We start from the raw sequence: 19,530 nt of genomic DNA, 5'->3' as shown, positions 1-19,530 counted from the left end.
GGTTAGCGCTGGTGGCTATTTCCATACACAGGTAGAGAATGTCAGAGCTGAACCACAGCCTGAGCCATTAACCATCATGTGGTATAACTGTCTCACCAACGGAACACCTAGGCTTCTCTTTGAGATGCATAAGAACTACCTGTGCCAATGTAGTTCTAGACTTCCTCCTGGTGTGTTCAACACACAGATCTACAGACCTTCTGTAGATCCTATGGAACTGCCCACCTTAACTGGTCTTAACACTCACCATATTATTTCTGTTATGTAGTGTGATGGCTGATCCTGATTGTCAACTTGGTAATATCCAGAATCACCTAAGAGATGGCCTCTGGGCATGCTTGTTGGGATTGTTTTAAGGAGGCTAGTAGAGATGGAAATACTGGTCTACTGTGGGTAGAAACATTCCCTGGGCTTAGATCTTTGGCTGTATGAGATGAACATGAAATGAGCATAAGCATTCACCACTCTCTGCCTTTGTAAAACATTTATTTTATTTTGTGTTTATGGGTATGGGTGTGGTTCTGCTTGTGCACCTGTGTATGTATCACACATGTCTGATGCTCAAGGAGGCCAGAAGAGGGCCTAGTGCTACAGATGGTTATAAGCCCCATGTCGGTGCTGGGAATTGTACCTTTCCAATTGTGACCATGGCTCTCTTCTGTCTACAGCTTTGTCTCTGGGAGAGTAAATGATAGGGAGGTGAAAAATCAATTAGGTCATAAGAAATTAAACATAGTGAAATCAGAACAATTACACCAAGGCAAACAGCCTTGCTGCAACAATTAGACAGCTCCAGCAAATAGACTTTGAAACCACAGGAGTTGTTTTGACCCAGAAAAGCAGAGTGTTGCCTTTGCTGTCAGTCATGGTGACATCAAGCCTGGGGAACTGATTTAGTCAATGATGGAACTTCGACATCTTTATTCATGCATAGCTCTCCAGAGAGTTCACTGCAGGTGACATGCTGTCTAGCCTTTTCTTTCCTTCTTTCCTTCCATATACACTAACAGATGGTTTAATGTACAACCCAAACTGATGTAGGCACAAAATAATCTGAAATTTTCATGTTAGGAGCATACATGTGAAGTGTATATGAGAAATTTTCATGTTAGGAGCATACATGTGAAGTGTATGTGAGAAATTTTCATGTTAGAAGCATACATGTGAAGTTGTGTGTTGTGTGTGTTGTGTGTGTGTGTGTGTGAGAGAGAGAGAGAGAGACAGAGACAGAGAGGGAGAGGGAGAGAAGGGGAGAGAAACAGACAGACAGTGAGACTGACAGACAGAGACAGAGATAACAGAGACCATGACACACATGTGTCACATGTAGTGCAGATTGCTATTGGATCTGCATTGCTCACTTATTCCAACATTTACCAGATGTTCACTGTATACCAGACTGGGGACTAAGAGAACAAAAGATAACAATCTGCATTCATTAGATGCTGCCAATTACATTACCCCAAACCTCTAAAGATGACTAGAAGAAAGTGAGAATGATGCTGGAGAAGTAGAGATTCTTTGTCTGGGCAGAGACAACTCTCCAATGAATTTGTTGGAGAGGAGAAATGAAGGCCGTGAAGGAGTTTGGACTAAGCAAGACAGGCTGATCCCAGAATTGCCATGTGTTGTGTGGAATGGTTCTCTGGGGCACAAGGTTGACAGAAGTGGGGTGTGCCCTGAAAATGGTTATTACGGGGGAGCAGAAGACACAAGGTAGGCACAGTAGCGTTCTGGTGTGGCCAATGCCAAGTCCTTCAGAGCACATTAAAAATGAAAAAGCCTGTTTGTAAAAGAACATCTCTAAGGGTGTAAAATGTAGAAAATGAAACCTTCACACATAACTGAGTAGTACAATATATTTTGCTTGAAAAACACAAAAGCGGAACAAAGCATGTTTTCACCTTACTTGTAATGAAGGAAATGCAGTCTAAAAAAAAAAAAGAACAGTTAAATGTGGTGGCTCACTTCTGTACTCCCACCACTTGTGAGGCTGAAGTAGGCGATGCAATGAGTCCTAGGTTGGCCTGGGCTCTGTAATGAGTTGGGGATCATCTGCGTACAGTGGCATTTTCTCAAAGTTCCCCTTGTTATCTTGGAGGCTTCACCCCAGCATCTGGTATCCATGTACCCAAAGTTTCTGGGATGTTATAGTGGAAATTCTATCCAACCTTTTGTGTACACACACACACACACACACACACACACACACACACACACACAAACAGAGGGTATCTAGCCAGTTCAGTTTGTGCTGGAGGATGCCTTGCCTTCAAGACAGAGAAGCCAAGTTTTGGTCTAGAAAGTAACAAAGCTGGTGGCTGACCCTCTGACTTCCTGTCAGGCAGGAAATGCTTCCAAGAAGCTCAAGGACATGGGAGGTCACCAACAGCCAAGAAGCAAAAGTGATTCTTATGGGGTCCCTGGGGTGATGAGAGCTGAAACTATTTCCCAAACAAATTCAGTCTTTGGAAGCACACTAAAAAACTACTAGTTAAGCAGCAGGCAGGCTGGAAGAGCAGTCCTAGTGCAAAAGCAGCCTAATGAATGTGGGGAAGAAATTTCAAAGGCTCAGATTTCCTGGCAAAACTGCCAGGCAAGGGCCACCCAGAGCTGAAGAGCTGTACAGGTCTGCTCCTGCAGACTCCTGCCTGGTAAGAAGAGAGCTGGAGGAGTGGCTTGGTGAAGGAAGGGAAGTCAATCAGTAGTGAAGCCCCACCCAAGTCCAGCCCCTGGAATCTGCACCTGTTACTGAGCTCTGCTGGATTCTCCTAAAAGCTTTTGTGCTTTTGTGCCCAGCCTCTCTCCTTTCACTCAGTTTCTTCCAAAACAGTTGCTAAGACTTACCTTTGGTGGTCACATAGAATTAGACCTTCATCTTTCCACCTCATCTTCTCTCATCCAAATTGGTGGAGAGGACGGCAGGAAGTTGAAAAAGCTGTGAATGCTTTTAATTTGTCAGTTCAGCAGAGATGACTGGACAGCTACTGACCTCAAATGAGCTAGTGACCTGGCTGTCCCATCACTGCCACTGCCCCCTTTAACTTCCTTTTGCTGTGAGACATGCCTTGAGAAAATGTCAGAGCTGGATGGTGATTCCTTGCATTCCTCTCAGCCTTAAGGTGCCAGGAGACTAAAGATGAGCACTAGCACAAAGCAGGCCCTTTCCCATAATGTCAGGAGACACTTAGGAATAGCCAAACCAATTGATAAGTAAAACAGATACACATTAAAGCAATGCGGTCAGTTTTCCTAACTTCCAGTTTCCTAACTTACAAATAAAGCAGTGGCACTACCTTGCTCTGGGCTGGGAGAAGAGCCAAGAGCCTCCACATTGTCCAATCTATAGAATGATGGGTGCGTGCACCAAAATCCCTAAAAGTGAGCCATCTTTGCCCTGGAAATCTGCTATATGAGTTCCTAGGCAACAATCAGGGATGCATTCCAAATTTTAATTAGAGGAAATTTATTTTTTATTATTTCCACTATCTGTGTACTACCACAACCCAAAGGCTGACCTTCTTTTCCTATGGCTTGATGTGGCTCATCCTGGTAGGTAGGGAACACTCAAAAAATGCAGGACTACCATGGTCCTTATGCGCATGGGCCATGGGAGTTCTCTCTATGAACCCCATCCCCACAGGTAGGTGATGGGAGGTAGATGACAGGTAGGTCATTCTGTATATATGTTTCTCATACTGGTTAATGAATAAAGCACTGTTGGCCAATAGGAAAGGAAGATAGGAGGGACTAGGAGACAAGGAGGAAATAGGAAGTAGTAAGGAGGAGTCAAGATGGAGAGACTGGGGAGACAAGATGCTGGCCCCTTTCCCCGGTAAGAAGACCACGTGGAAATACATAGAAATGGGTTAATAATTAAGATAGAGCTAGCCGATAAGAAACTAGTAACTGGCCAACAGCATTATATCAAATACAGAGTCTCAGTGTGTTAATTGGGGCTAGAGCAACGGCGGGACAAGACCAGGCGGTGGGTGGAAAAACCCATACTCTTACAGGTAGGGCAATTGTTTCTCTGGCATCTTACTGGGTGAACAGGCTTCTATGGTCATGTATGGTCTCAGGACCAAGGGACTATCCGGTTACTTAATTGCAAAAATCTTTTGCAGTAAACTTCCTCCTCCTTCATCTTCTAGCCAAGGAGAGGAGGTCATTATTTATTTCCTTCTTCCTGGAAGATGCTGTCTGCCTGCTTACTTATTGCCTCCACCCCATTTCTAGCCTTTGGTCACCAAAGAACTTGCTTCCTCTTTTACATTTTCCTTCTCTTCCTGGAGTCCTTTAGCAATGATGTTCAAGAAGTGTTAGTGAGATCAAATCCCAATGCCCATCTACTCAAGCGTGCACTAATATACTATTGCAGTCTTTGTTCAATTAGTTTTAAGTATGTCTGTCTCTTATTTCTAATATCCCTAAAGCTAAAATTTGTGTTTGAAAGGTTATATAATATAGGAGAAGGAACAGGATGTGTAATCAGACAGACCAGGATTTCAATCATGTGTGGTTAAGTTCCTTAACCACTCTGATCTTGAACTATCCTTTTCATAAAATGGAAGTAATTTTTCTCACAGGATGGCTCTGTGAAAGATAGGATCAACCACTTGTCACTTTGCATGTGTCTGAGCACGCCCTCTATAAATGTTCTCCTTTCTTAAACTCTGCTGCCAAAGACCTGGGCTTAGCCCATGTTAGGTAGCATTAGATAGAATCCTAACAAGCTCCCACAAGGACTTGGGAACAGTGACTGATCTGAAGATGCAAAGAAGAAAACTGCCCTGGCAGGGTTCAGCCCGCTGGCCTCTCACCTGATAATTGTCAGTGGGATGAAGTACACCAGAAAGGCCACAATGGTCATGTATGGGGTCCAGTAGGAGTCATCAGGCCACAGTGCCCAGCACTGCACCTCACCATTTGAGAGTGTCCTTTTCCCAAAAATGATCAGTGTGGGGATGGAGAACAGGAACGAGAGGCTCCAGGCTATGCCAATGAGGACTTTGGCTTGCTTCTCTGCTTAAAGAAAAGAGAAAGACATCTGGGCACCTAGGAACACACTTGGGGAGCACACAGGGCCCGCTATAGAGACTGATTCTGAGAACCACTGGGGCCTGTCAGTGGTCCTAGAAGGCTGTGACCCTTCTGCTGCAGAATATGGCTCCCACACAGGGATGCAGGCCCACCTGCATCTCATTATACACAGCTCCAAGAAAATTCTTCTTTCAATCTCATTTAACTGGCTGGTACAATTTCCTCTCCCCATGTTTAATCTTCCAATTCTTTAATTAGCAGTCAAAATGAACACTTCTGTGTGTCTCCTAATTATTTCTTTGTTTCTTGATCTATGTTCATGCCTTTTCTATTTTTTCAGTTGATGTTCTTAAGTCCTTGACAAAATTGTCATACAAAAGATATTAGCTCTTTGTCTTTTTTTTTTTTTTAGGTGCAAATTTCCACTTGTTCTTTTGACGGTGTTCATGATTTTTATTTGTATAAATTGCTTAAGACCTTGATGAAGTGACAAATGATTTCCTTTATTGCTTCTGCTTTCAGTTTAATTCCTAGAAAGACCGAAGGTTTGTTATTATGTTCTCCTAGTCCTTCACGTTTGAATGACTGGCTTTCCATCCCAACGTGTTCTGTTTTTAATTAGCTGTGACATGGGGAATTAATGTTTTCAACTGACTATAGAGCTCCCTCCCTCCTTCCCTTCTTCCCTCCCTCCCTCCCTCCCACCCACCCATCCTCCCTCTCTTTCTTTCTCTCTCTCACTTTCACTCTCTATTTTCTCTCTCTACATTCATTGGGATGAATTTAAATGCATTATTTATTTTATCCTGTTAAGCTTATGTCACGTTTAAAAGATATGTTATTTCTCCCTTTCTTTCCAGTGAAATTTCAGTTTCTATGAGTATATGAGAAAGATAGGAACCCATGAGACAAGTCCTGCCTGTGTGCAGAGCAGAGCAGAGCAAAGCAGAGCAGAGCAGAGCAGAGCAGAGCAGAGCAGAGCAGAGCAGAGCAGAGCAGAGCAGAGCTAGCTGGTCCTATACAGTGCTTATCGCCACCAACCACTGATGGTTCCTGGGACCTCACAGTCTCTTCATCAGCAGCATCTTCAAATTACTCCCCTCCCCTCTATCCTTCCCATCTGGCCAGAGACTGCAGAAGATAGGAGCTGGTTGTGGTTGAACTTTCACGATGCTGATGCCTCCATACCTCAGGAACTCCCAGCTTCCTGAGCTCTGCCTCCCCTCCTGCACTGTGCACTGGACACCAGCAAGCAATACTCCCAGCACCACCCAATACCGTGAGCTTCAGCTGGGGGGTGGGTGTTATGTGCCATCTGCTTCTTTCTTTCAGGGATCCTGGATGAAGGAGAAGTTCCTTTCTTTTCAATAAATTAAAACTACTTTTCCAGTTTTGTAGGTTTGAGGCAAGGAGGGCCAGGTGTTTGTTTCTTGGCAATGAATAATGTGAAGAGACAACATTAGGGTGTGCTTATTGGCAGGGCTGTAAGGACTAGGTAGAAGCACTTCCCAGTAGTGAACAGCCACAGCACAGCGCCACCAAGGGTTCTCTTATGAGGCCAAAATCAGGTAGCATTCCCCAATAATTTTGGACAATCAGACCCATTAGGCAGTGAAGGAAGAGAAAAACAACAAAGAAGGGAAAGAGAAGAAGGGCGTGGTTGGAACAGAGAACCATATTGATAAGAAATCAATAAAAATAATCGCATCCCCCAGAAAGGACCTTTATGAAAGAATGCTTGCTTACCTCCTTGAAGAAACTTCATGGGATAGACGATGGCATGGTATCTGTCTATGCTGAGGGACACTAGGACGTAGGTAGAGGCATACAGCATGACAACCTATGGACAGGAACCAGAGGACACGTGTGACTTCACATGGGAGAGGACATGCATACGCATAGTGTTCTTGCTATTTAGAAACCAGGGAACTGAACCAAGATTCCAGTGAGGTTTGAGGGAGAGAGGCACTGTCTGGCCCTGCCTGCTAGAAGCAGATCCGAGCTTTGTGGCTGGATTTTGAATTGCTACTAGTGATGGGGTGAAAATGGTCATAGCTCCCTGCATGCATTCACTGGCTTCTTGGAAATCTCATATTCCCAGGATCAGTCTCTCTTGACATTTGCATGGTACATTTATCTGTAATTGAATTTTAAAGCTAACCTAATTTTCTCTGCCACAATTGACATTCCAGAACCATTAGAAAGAAAAGTTCATTTGCTTTTTATCAGTGAGAGTAGTTGAGAGGTGGAGTCCACATGCTGGCCTTTTGTCCTAACATCACCCTCAGAGAGCTCAGTCCTTCTTCCAGGGCTCTAGCAGAGCAAATGAAATCATCTCACACACATTGTATCTCAAACAACAGAGTTGGCTAGCTCCTGTGCTGCAACAGTCATGGTGCTGTACATGAAAATGATGGTTACAAGGGTGTCCCATCATGCAATATAAAAATTACACACTGGGTCATAAGAAGTCAGGGTCCATCTGTGACATTCTTTATTTTGATCTCTATAGCATAACCACAACTGCATCCCAGTATTAATGTTTCAGGGAGAGGGTTGTAAACAATGATCAGAGATGGATGACCCCTCCCCTGAGGGACATAAATGAAATGCTCCTGTATAAAAAATAAGTAAGGGAGTAACTGAAAGAGTTTGATTAAGATTAAAGAAAAAAGTCAACCCAATGCCTCCTTGGAGAGAACGGGTGTTTCTGTGTAAACCATGGATTTTGAATGGCTCGGGCTGACCACACAGTGCTGAGAAGGTGACACCAAAAGATAGGCAGGGGACAGGGCAGCAGGGAAGATCATGGTGGAAAGTTTCTGAGCTGTCTCCAGTGAGGTGATGACACTCTAGTTCAGAATCTGGGGCAGGAGGAAAAGTCACCGGAAATAGATTTTCAGGGCTTCAGGCAATATTAATAAAGATGAGACGAACGCTGAGACACAGACAAAAAGAGGATTTAAGTTTGGAGATGAAACATCTTCAAACATCTATGGGGGGGGCAGCAAAGTAAAATAAGCATGTCTAAATACATTGCAAATTATCACGCTTCTCCATAAAAAAGTAAATGCCAAAGAATATGCTCAGGGTTTTGAAATAAAAGTTGTGATCCAAAAATTTTGTAAATTTCATTTCAGTGCCAATGTACAGAATAGCTTTTTTTGGATATGTAAAAGGAAGGAAATATAACATCCCACATCCTCCTCCAAAGTCCTCATGAGGAAACACTGAATAAGAATAGTTTCAAAATTAAGAAGAAAAGCAATAAAATAACAATGCCATGTAAAGAAGGCATCAAAACACAGATTGTTTACTAGAGAGTAATGCATTGATAGGGACATCCAGGGAAGAATCTTGGGAAATGTGTGGGGAGAGATTAGAAGAGAGGTATTATTATTAAGTCCCCACTTTGATATTTAGTTTTCTGCCTACCTTTGAGAGAGATATGTCTAAAGATGAAAGGCAAGTTATAATGAAGTGAACTTAAAATTGAGAAAAACAAATTCCTCTGTCTTCAGTGGCTACAGTGGCAAATAGCTACAGGCTTGGTGGCTTAAACATCAGTTTATTCCTTCACAGTTCTGGAGACCAGAAGTCTAAAATAATTCTACTAGCCCCATACCAAGGTATTTTTCAGGGCCTTGTCACTTCTGCAGACTTTATGCAAGACTCCTTCTCCATTGGCTGAGCTTCGGGTAACTGCCAGCACCCTACTTTTGTGTTCAATGCAACCCTTTTCCTGGTACTCTTCTGCTTGTGTGTCAGATCTTTATTTTACTCTTATGATTAAATTTTAGGATTTCCTAAACTAATTTAGGATAATCCCACATTTCAAACCCTTTTTTTCATCACATATGGTGGGTAACATGCATAGGTCAGGGTTAGGGTGCAGATATCCTGGGAGAATAGTTTTTTTCAGCTTCCCACAGTTTAAAACTACAGATGAAACAAATACTCATAGAGAAAATTTCAAAGAGAACAGTGACAATGAGGTACTGGAATAATAGTAGACACACTATTTTCCATTATAAATATAAATGGCTTGATCTCGTTCATCACAACAAAGCTATTTAAAACAAAAACCTTCCCCATGGTCTAACTGTGTTCTATACATAATAGACACACACATACTCAAAAACACAAATAACACTGAAACTTAAAATTAGAGGACTGGTCTGGGGCATATCATACAACTAATGCAATTTAAAAGGCCTCTATTAAAATACTGCATGATACCAATCAAATTCAAAGCTAACTGCATTCCATGTGACAAAGTGATAAAAGATATAAAGCCATACTGTCAGTAGAAAACTGATAAAATTAGATGTAATAAGTGGTGTAACACTAAATATATGTAAAAAAATATTCAAGGTTTACAGGCAAAACAGCCTATAAAATGTAAATAGGAAAATTGAGCTCTGTAGTACAGAATGCAAAAATCTCTAGACAACATACAAAAGTTTGGTCAGATACTAAATTACCAATAAAGGGAAATTCTCAGTAGAATCCAAAAAGTTGGCCATATTCAACTCACATATCTCAAGCAAGTGATGAAGCTGAAATAAGTAACATTTAAAAACTTCCACTCAGAAACTTAAACATCTTCATAATTAACTCAAGCAAAGAAGGAAATCACAGTACAATTATAGTCAATTCATAAATGTCAACAATGGGAACGCTACACACCAACAGCATATGGGGTGCCATTCAGAGAGCAGATGGCAGTCTGAGGACAAGTCTGCCTTTCCACAACCCCACTCCCATCTCTGACAGACATGACCCAGGGAATGTGAAATGCAAGAAAATTCTGCAAAGGGGAGTGAGACTTAATTGCTGGAGGCAGAGTGATTTTATTCAGAAAAATGCCAGATTGTGTTAATGTAAACTACTATTCTTGGGATGGCTTTACAATCGTGCATTTTATGTTTTAGAGAATGTTTGGGCTATGAAATTCTGACACATAACTCCTGAAATTAATATCTGGCATTGGTGGGGTATTAAACTGATTGATCACTCTTGATATGTTACCAATAACTAAGGTCCAGTCTTTGTCACTACATTCTGTGGGCTGATAGTGACATGATGGCACATATCCAGATGAGCATCACTGATCTAGCAATGCCCTATGTGTGTCTAGTCATTTTCTTAAAAAAAAAATCTGGAACCACTGATTTATTCTTTGACATACAGCTTTGTCCTTTTGAGTCTGTGACATGGCTTAAGTCACATGGTATTTAGCTGACCAGATTGGCTCCTTTTGTGTAAATATGTGATTTACTATTCTTTCCCATGCTTTAGCAGGTTATTTTTCTGTACTTTAGAAAAAATATTCATCGTAGTTTTTAAGGATATGACATGCTTTGTTCATCCATTGAATTGTTGATGGACATCTTGGGTAGTACCAGGTTTTGGTGATTATTATTAGAGATGCTAAAACTATATTTATGCAGGTTTTTGTGTGCACACAAGTTGTCCACACACATGCGCAAATATCTATGATCATAATTGTCCAACTGTGTAGTGAGATTATGCTTAATTTTATAAGAATCTTTCAAATTGGTTTTCATTTTTATTTCTAGCAACAGTGAGTGCAAGTTCTTGATAATATATATCCTTATCAATGTTTGGTATTGTTAATTTCTCTTAAAGCTGGCCATTGCATAATACAGGAGTACCTTGTTGTTCTGATTTGCAGTTCCCTAATGAGATGCATGTTTGCCATCTTTAATGATGTTCCTATTTTTCTCTATTTTAAGAGAGTTGTTTTTATATTGTTGTCTTTTAACTTTTCCAGTTATCCCATAATAGTTTTATAGTATTACATGTATGTTTGTGACCTTGACTACTGAGCCATCAATCTAGCCTCTCCCTCTGGCATTCTTACCTGTATGGAGCATCTACTTGCCACATAGGAAGTGATTTCATCTATCCTCTTCCTGGAAACTTAATTGCTCTGCATAAGGACATTTTGGTCACCTGCTCATCCCCCAAGGACAGAGGTTACCTCCTCTATCTTCTGGCTGGTACTCAAAATACGGCATGCCAGGACTGTCATGGAACATCTGCCGGCTTCTTTAATCAGAAGCTATACCTCCAGTGCCTGAACCTCCCAGGCCCTCTGGTTTAGCAGTGCCTGGGGTAGTTGCCTCTCAGATCAGAGTACATTCCCTATCAATCCTACAGTTCACTTTCCTCTGTACTAATCAACACAGCACCTGCTGGGCAGGTAAGAGACTGTGGCTTTCCCTAACTGAACTGGAACTGCCTCAGCTACCCGACTCACAAATCAACACCAACTGACCACAGGACTGTATATCCTATCTATTCCAAGCCCAGCAAAACCAGAATAACAACAACAACAAAAATACAGATCCAAATACTAATTCAACACAGATGATCCCGAAACTCTTATCAAGGTACAACACAGTTTGATTGAAGAGCATGAAAGTCTATCTCAAACTAGCCAGGAAAGTTCTTTCATGTCATGATGTTGGAAGGCACTATGGGGATTGTTGGGAAGAAAACACATCAGTGGTTGTATTCAGCACTGGACCCTGCATGCTGCAATACTGACTTGCTAGGTAATATGTGCCTACCAGTACAATAGTGGCTCAAAAGTTATGGGGATTATTAACCACTTTCTTACTGGATTTGATGTTTGATGTCTGCTCAACAGAAGGAGATTCATGTCTCAAACTGTAATCCTGGTCAAAAGGCCATGCCTGTGGACCACATAAACTCCAGGCTAGAATCTGCTATTGTTATTTTTTGTTAAAGGCTATAGTATTAAATCCCCTGACAAATATTTGTGCTTATATATGCAAATGTAGGCTGCTCTCAACCTTGGTCAGTGAAGCTTTTTTTTTTTTTTTTTTTTTTTTTTTTTTTGCATTGGGCAGCAATCAATGGAGTGATGCATGACTTTTACAGTATTGACAATAAGAGACTTTGTGCTCAGCCCCAAGAGGCCGTCTATGTCATCCCCTCAGCTAGCCCCCATCCAAGCCTGAGGGAAGGTCTTGTAAAAGGAGGAGAATGAAAGTTAGGCCTAGGGGGAAGGGGAAGAGTGCTGCAAAGTGCTGTCTTTTGGATGTAATATGGCTATCATGTCATCAGCAGACTTACCTATACAAGATCTGATAAATCAGTCAAGTCCCACATAGACATGGCAGATGATCTCAAGGACCCACTGCTTACTGAGGATTATTTACAAGAGATAGTTTCTAGGATAGGAAGGGTCATTCTTTTCAAATGTGTGATCCCTGATGGGGTTCCAACACTCCACATATGTATATGGGAGATAAGAAATAAAGTCCATCTCTCTGTTTTCAACAGGAAACAAATCTTTCTTTTTTATATAAATTTCTATTCTTTTCCATATTTTTGTTAATAATTTTAATTTATTTTATATCCTGGGCACAGTGTCCATTCCCTCCTTTCCTTCTGTTCCCTCCTCCTACTCCCCTGTAACCCCCCAAGCACTCTTCCTACATCTCCCTTGAGAAAATGGCAGGACTTTCATGGGTGTAAACAAAGCATGGCACACCAAGATGAGGTGAGATTCACCAAGCTCTTCCCCGCACCCCAGGCATCAAGACTGGGCAGCACAATCCAGCATGAAGAATAGGTTCCCAAACCCCAGCTCAAGTTCCAGGGACAGGTCCTGTCCTGTACAGGATCCTGGTTCATGTCACTGATGAACTCCACAACAGGCCAAGTTACAAGGCTGTCACACACATGCAGAGGGCCTAGTTTGGTCCTGTGCAGACTCACTAGATGTGGGTCCAGAGTCTGTAGACTCTCATAAGCTTAGTTCAGCTATCTCTGATAACAATGCACTAATCTGTTTAAATCAAATGGCTAGTTCAGGTACCCTCTCTACCTTTAGTAGGAGTCTTAGCTGGGATCATCCTGTGGATTCTTTGGAGTTTCCTTCATACCAGGCTTCTCTCTTATTCTGAAATGCCCCCATCAAGATATCACTTTCATCACTCTCCCCTTCATTCTGGCCACCAGGACACCCAAGCCAATCCCCCCATGTTACTAGTCCCTATTTCACCCCTTACCCCTAGTTTACCCATGAAATATCTTTATTTCTTCTTCTCAGGAAAATATATGCATCCATTGTTCCATCCTCCTTGTTACCTAGCCTCTCTGGGGCCGTGGATTGTAGCCTGGTTATCCTTTATTTTATACCTAATATCCATTTATGAGGAGAACATACCATGTTTACCTTTCTGGATCTGGTTTACCTCACTCAGGATGATTTTTTTCTACTTCCATTCGTTTGCCTGTAAAATTCACAAAGGATCACATTTTCTTTATCCATTATTGCATTGTAAGGCATCTTGGTTATTTCCAGGATCTGTCTATTATGAATTATGCTGCTATGAACCTACCAAGTGTTCTTGTGGTATTATTGAACATCCTTCGGGTATATGTTCAAGATTGGTATAGCTGGGTTGTGAGGCAGATTGATTCCCAATTTTCTAAGAAACTGCCAAATTGATTTCTAAAGAGGCTCAGCAAATTTGCATTTTCACCAGCAGTGGAGGAGTATTCCCTTTATTTCATATCCTCTCCAATGTAAGCTGTTATTAGTGTTATTGGCCTTAGCTATTCTGACAGGTGTAATATGGAATCTTGGAGATGTTTGGTTTACATTTCCCTGATGGCAAAGGAGATTGAACAATATTTTAAGTGTATGTGGGCCATTTGAGATTCTTCTGTTGAGAAGTCTATGTTTAGATTTATATCCCTTGTTTTAATTGGATTATTTGGTATTTTAATGTCTAATTTCTTGGGTTCTATAGATATTTTGGAGTTCACTCCTCTGTCAGATGTAGCATTGGTGAAGATCTTTCAGGGAACATATCTTATCTTTAAAGACAGGTACCACCTTAGAGTAAAAAGATGGATAAAAATACTTCAGTTGAATGGTACCATGAAGTAAGCAGGCATCACTATCCTGCTTACTATCCTGACAGAACAGACTTCAAACTAAAAGTAATTGAAGAGATACAGCTAGACACATCATTCTAATCAAAAGAAGAGTTAACCAAGAAAACGTTGCTATAACTAACAACAAGCATAAAAAGAAAAAGGTCATGTGCCAACATCCATTCACAAGAGACTCAAAGCAAATAAAAAGAGAATAAACAAAACCAAGAGAATGAATCACCTCTCCAGTGAAAATGTTAAACAACTGAAGAAAGACATAGAGAAAAGCGGAGAGTATCTCATGCTTGTGCATTGGTAGAATTAATATTGTAAAAATGACCATTTTACCAAAAGCTATTTAGAGATTCCCAGTCATATATCTCCATATAATTTTTCACAAACTAGAAATATCTATCCTAAAATTAATATTCTTTTCAGATTGCCATTCCAGACCTTACAATGTAGTATGCACTATGTACTTATTTACATATATAGTATATACCATACTATATATATGTGTATATATATATATATATACATATATATAGTGCCTTCTGAATATTGAATTATTTTTGTAGCTTTGAAATACATTCCATTTGTGTAAGATGCACAATCCTCTATGTGTTATGAAAATTGTTGCACTAGAATCTTTTTGATTTTCTTGCATTTATGCTAATAAGGGCTATTGGTCTCTTGGCTTTGTTTCTTGCAGTCCTTAGCTTTGGCATGAAGATGATTCCAGTTTTGTAACATGAATTTGAATGTGTTCCCCACTTTCCAAAATTTTGGAAGACTTTGAGCTAGACGGGTGCTAATTCTTTTAAAAATATCTTGGAGAATAAATCAATAAAGACATCTGGGCCTGGGCTTTTCTTGGTAGGGAGTTGTTTGATTACTATCCAATCTGGTATTCATTACTGCTCTCTTTAACTTTATATTAATTGATTATTTCACTTTTTTGTAGCTTGTGCTTTTCTAGGAGTTTATCAGCTTCTTTCATGTGATCTGATTTGTTGGCATATACTGATTAATAGTTGTCTCAGAATTGCTGGTATTTCTGTGATGTTAGTTTTAATGTTTTCTCTGTAACTTCTAATTTTTGATTTGAATTTCTACTTTTATAAGTGAAAATTTGAATTTAGTTTGTCCTTTCACAAAAATGCAACGTGGTTTCATTGATCTTTCTTACATATTGTTTACTCTCTTGTTTCCCTCTCCCTATTCTCTCTTTTAGCTTGAGTCCTTCATTGTGCTGTTTGGATTGTTTTTGTTCCTTTCTTCACTCCTTGAGGCATGAAGCCAGGGTATGATTTTGTTTCTCTCTTCTTTCTTAGTATAATTTATTGTTGCTAACACTCTCCTCACTGGTTTTAAAATGACCTTATATATGTATCCAATGCATTTTAATTCATTTCAAAACCTTTAAACTTTCCTTTGAAATTTTAAAAATCCATAGGTTATTTTGAAATTTTTGCTTATTACCGATTGCCTTCTAGTTTCCTACAAGTGCATCTGGGAAAGTTGTGTGGTTTCATTTAGATTTTTAATTTATTAAGACTTGGCTTATCATGCCTGTTCTTTGAAAGTGGTTAATTTTGTGATTGTTTTCACACTGCTAATGAAATTTTTCTTTTAAGTTTTGCCTTTCTCTTCTCAGATTTCTGTATGATCCAGTTTTAGCATTCTGAATGTTTATTACTATTTACCACTCAGCAAAAACAACAACAACAACAACAACAAAACAAACAAACAAAAAGGCTTATGTACTTCAGTTCACCAGCCATTTTTAAAATAGCTTATCTAAACCCTTCATGTGACTCACTCACTGGCTGGAAAAAATCAGGAATCATCTCATGCCTTGTAATGTTTCCTATAAATGAGACATTCTCTCTTGTTTTTACATATTTCATATTTTTATGAAAACAAGCAGTTCTAAAGTCACCAAAGTTTTGTTATTACTTCTTTAGTTATGTATTGAAATTGACAAGCAACACTTTTGTAAATGTATGGTTCACAGCAAGCTATAATGCCTGCGTGCACCAAGGGTTGCCTAAAGCAAGATGTTAGTGAGTCTTTTATCACATGCTTATTTTTTGTGGTAAGAGTGCATCAACTCCAGTCTCTTAACAATTGCCCAGTACGCAAATGCAAATTACTTTGTCAACTTTGGGCATTATGACATGCAATAATAGCTCTCTTGAGCTTATTCCTGGAGATGTAATGTCGTGACCTTTGACTAGTATCTTTCTAGTGTTTTCATTCTGTATAATCTGCTAAGAACTTCGTTCTGTTTACATGGTCTTAACATAAGAGAGATCATATTATATATTTCTATGCCTGGACTTTTCCACTTAAGGTTCAGATGGTAAGCTTTCTTTCCTTTTAAATTCTGAATAATACTTTACTGAGTGTGTGTGTGTGTGCGCATGTGCACATGTGTGTGTTTTTGTTATACAGATGTGTTTGTGTATATGAGTATATGTGTGTGCGTGTGTGTGTAGCAATATGTGTACATGCATGTGTGAGTATATTGTGTGTAGCGGCGGGCCAGTGGCGCAATGGATAACGCGTCTGACTACGGATCGCGTCTGACTATGAGTATATTGTGTGTGTGTGCGTGCGTGTGTGTGCGTGTGTGTGTGCACATGTGCACGTGTCACATTAATTTACCCACCCATTTCATGATGAATTCTTAGGATGTTCCATGCATGGGCTGTCAATAATGCTGCAATGGGCATATGAGGATCAGTATTTGTTTGGCATATCAGTTTCATGTGCTTAGAATATACATTTAGAAATAGTATTGCTAGATCATATACTAGTATTCCTTTTCATTGTTTCTGAAATTCCCACAGTGGTCTCACATTTTACCATCCCTGCTAATACCTGGGCATTAGAGGCACCAGTGTTGTCTCTTTCCTATGCCCTTGCCAACCTTTGTTAGGTTTTGCCTTTAATAACAGCCATCCTTATCTAAAAGGTCTAAGGTTATATATTACTACAGTTTCTATTTGCATTTCCTGATGATTAGGGAGGCTGAGTGTTTTTTAATACCTATTGGCTATTTTTATGCTTCCTTTTGAGAAATGACTATTCATGTCCTTTGGGTTTTACTGATTTTTTTTCGACTGTATTAGTCAGATTTTCATTGCTACCATGAAATGTCCAACACTGACTAACTTTTTAAAGGTCTGTTGAGCAGAGCTTGGGTTTTGACAAGGACTCCATAACTGATGGCCAATGGTGGAGCATGGGTACGAGGACTGGGTGCGAGGGCGGGGGTGCGAGGGCGGGGGGAAAGGGGGTGCGAGGGCGGGGGTAAGGGGTGCGAGGGCGGGGGGTAAGGGGGTGCGAGGGCGGGGGTAAGGGGGTGCGAGGGCAGGAGCGCAAGGAGGACCACAGGTGGAACAGGAAATAAGAATGGGACCTGTTTTTGCCTTTGTCACAGGAGCTACCTTCCAAGAGCACACTTCTAGCAACTAGGGACTTTTCACTGAGCTGGCCCCAGCTCTTACAGGTTCTGGCACTTCCAATATCCCCTCCTTCATGGCTCAATTCTTAGTCACATAAATCCTGGAAGGACACAATCAATCAGACTAGACATAAGCTGTAGCATCTGTTATTGGCTTGCTTTGAGTCCTTATATACTTCCGTAATACTTTTTTCTTTTAAGATTTATTTTTATTTTATGTGTATGTTTTGCTATGCTGGATGACTGTATGGATCCTACATACGTGCAGGCCCCATGGAAAACAGAAATGGGTGTTTTACTCCCTGGAACTTGAGGTAGAGACAGCTATGAGCTACTGGGTGGATGCTAGGAACTGAACCATCTCTAGCTCCTGATAATAATACTTTTCTTCCTTCCTTCCTTCCTTCCTTCCTTTTTAAATCAGAATTTGGTTTATGAATATTCTCCCACCTTATAGGTTGTTGCCTCACTTTATTATTTCTTTTCATAGGCAGACACGTTTCCTAGGTTGATATGTCCCCATGTATCTGTTTTTCTTTTGTTACTTTTGCTTTTAAGATCATATTGAAAAATTTCTTGCCTAGACAAATCCCTTGAGAGTTCTGTTTTACATTTTATTTTGGTAGTTTTACAATTTTAAGTCTTGTGTCTAAATTTTTAATGTATTTTGAGCTTACTTGTGTATTTTATGTAAGAAAATGACTGATTTCGCACTTGGAGTTCCTGCAGGCAAGATCCTTGACCCCCAAATCCGGGCCCCTGCCAAAGAACGAGGTCTCAGCTGGAGAGCACCAGTTTCCAGTGAGATCCCACTACCCTGCAAAACCTTCTCAAGTTCCAGTCCAGCCGTCGTCCTCTTCTGCCGGCTATTGGCCAGAGAGAAGCCTCCTAGAGAGCTTGGACCACACAGAGATACAGACATTGAATCTTTGATCCACATAAGCCCATCTGGGAAGGACCATAGAGAGAGGGAAGAGACACCACCAACACCTACAGGAAGAAACTATGGGAAGAAGGCAATACAAGAGAACACCTAACAACAGAAAGACAAACATGACACCACCAGAATCTAGGGAATCTACACCAACTAGAATGGAACACAACAACAAAGCAGAGGAAGCAGAAGGGTACGACTTAAAAATCACCATCATAAAAATGATAGAGGCCCTCAAAGAAGATATGAGAAAATCCCTTAAAGAAATAGAGGAAAAAACAAACAAAAAAGTGGAAGAAATGAACAAATTCCTTAAGGAAAGTACAGAAAGCCAAGAAAAAACAATTAACCAGGTGAAGGAAACGGTTCAAGATTTGAAAACCGAAATTGAGAAAATAAAGGCAACACAAATGGAAGGAAAGCTGGAAATTGAAAAGCTGGGCAAAAAATCGGAAACCACGGACACAAGCATAACCAATAGAATTCAAGAGATGGAAGAGAGAATCTCAGGCGCAGAAGATAAACTAGAAGAAATAGATTCATCGACCAAAGAAAACCATAAATCCAACAAATCCTTAACACACAATATCCAGGAAATGTGGGACACCATGAAAAGGCCAAACCTAAGAATAATAGGCATAGAGGAAGGTGAGGAAGCCCAGCTCAAAGGTGCTGAAAACATATTCAACAAAATCATCGAGGAAAACTTTCCAAATCTGAAGAAGGACATGCCCATGAAAGTACAAGAAGCATACCGAACCCCAAATAGGCTGGACCAAAGAAAAAAGACCCCTCGACATATAATAATCAAAACACCTAGCATACAGAATAAAGAAAAAATATTAAGAGCAGCGAAGGAAAAAGGACAGGTAACATATAAAGGCAGACCTATCAAAATTACACCTGACTTCTCCATGGAAACCCTCAAGGCCAGAAGGTCCTGGATAGATGTTCTAAAAGTATTAAGAGAACACGGATGCCAGCCTAGGCTACTATATCCAGCAAAACTCTCAGTCAATATAGATGGAGAGAACAAGATATTCAATGACAAAACCAGATTTTCCCAATATGTATCTACAAATCCAGCCCTACAGAAAGTATTGGAAGGAAAATTCCAACCCAAGGAAGGTAACTACGC

General features: G+C 40.4%; 1 protein-coding gene across 1 annotated transcript in view; it reads right to left on the bottom strand.

Moving 5' to 3' along the window:
* Nucleotides 1-19,530, bottom strand: part of Npsr1 (neuropeptide S receptor 1) — a 189,232-nt gene that overhangs the window by 20,209 nt on the left and 149,493 nt on the right. Inside the window, exons 4-5 of the mRNA XM_051196923.1 lie at nucleotides 6,790-6,883; nucleotides 4,824-5,025 (exon numbers count right to left, since the gene is read on the bottom strand). Coding sequence (XP_051052880.1) covers nucleotides 4,824-5,025; nucleotides 6,790-6,883 — 296 coding nt within the window. The remainder of the gene's footprint in view (nucleotides 1-4,823; nucleotides 5,026-6,789; nucleotides 6,884-19,530) is intronic.

The sequence above is a fragment of the Phodopus roborovskii genome, unplaced genomic scaffold (assembly GCF_943737965.1).
Source record: "Phodopus roborovskii unplaced genomic scaffold, PHOROB, whole genome shotgun sequence".
NCBI lineage: Eukaryota > Metazoa > Chordata > Mammalia > Rodentia > Cricetidae > Phodopus > Phodopus roborovskii.
Note: the sequence above shows the minus strand (reverse complement) of the source record. Positions and strands in the feature narration are given on the sequence as shown.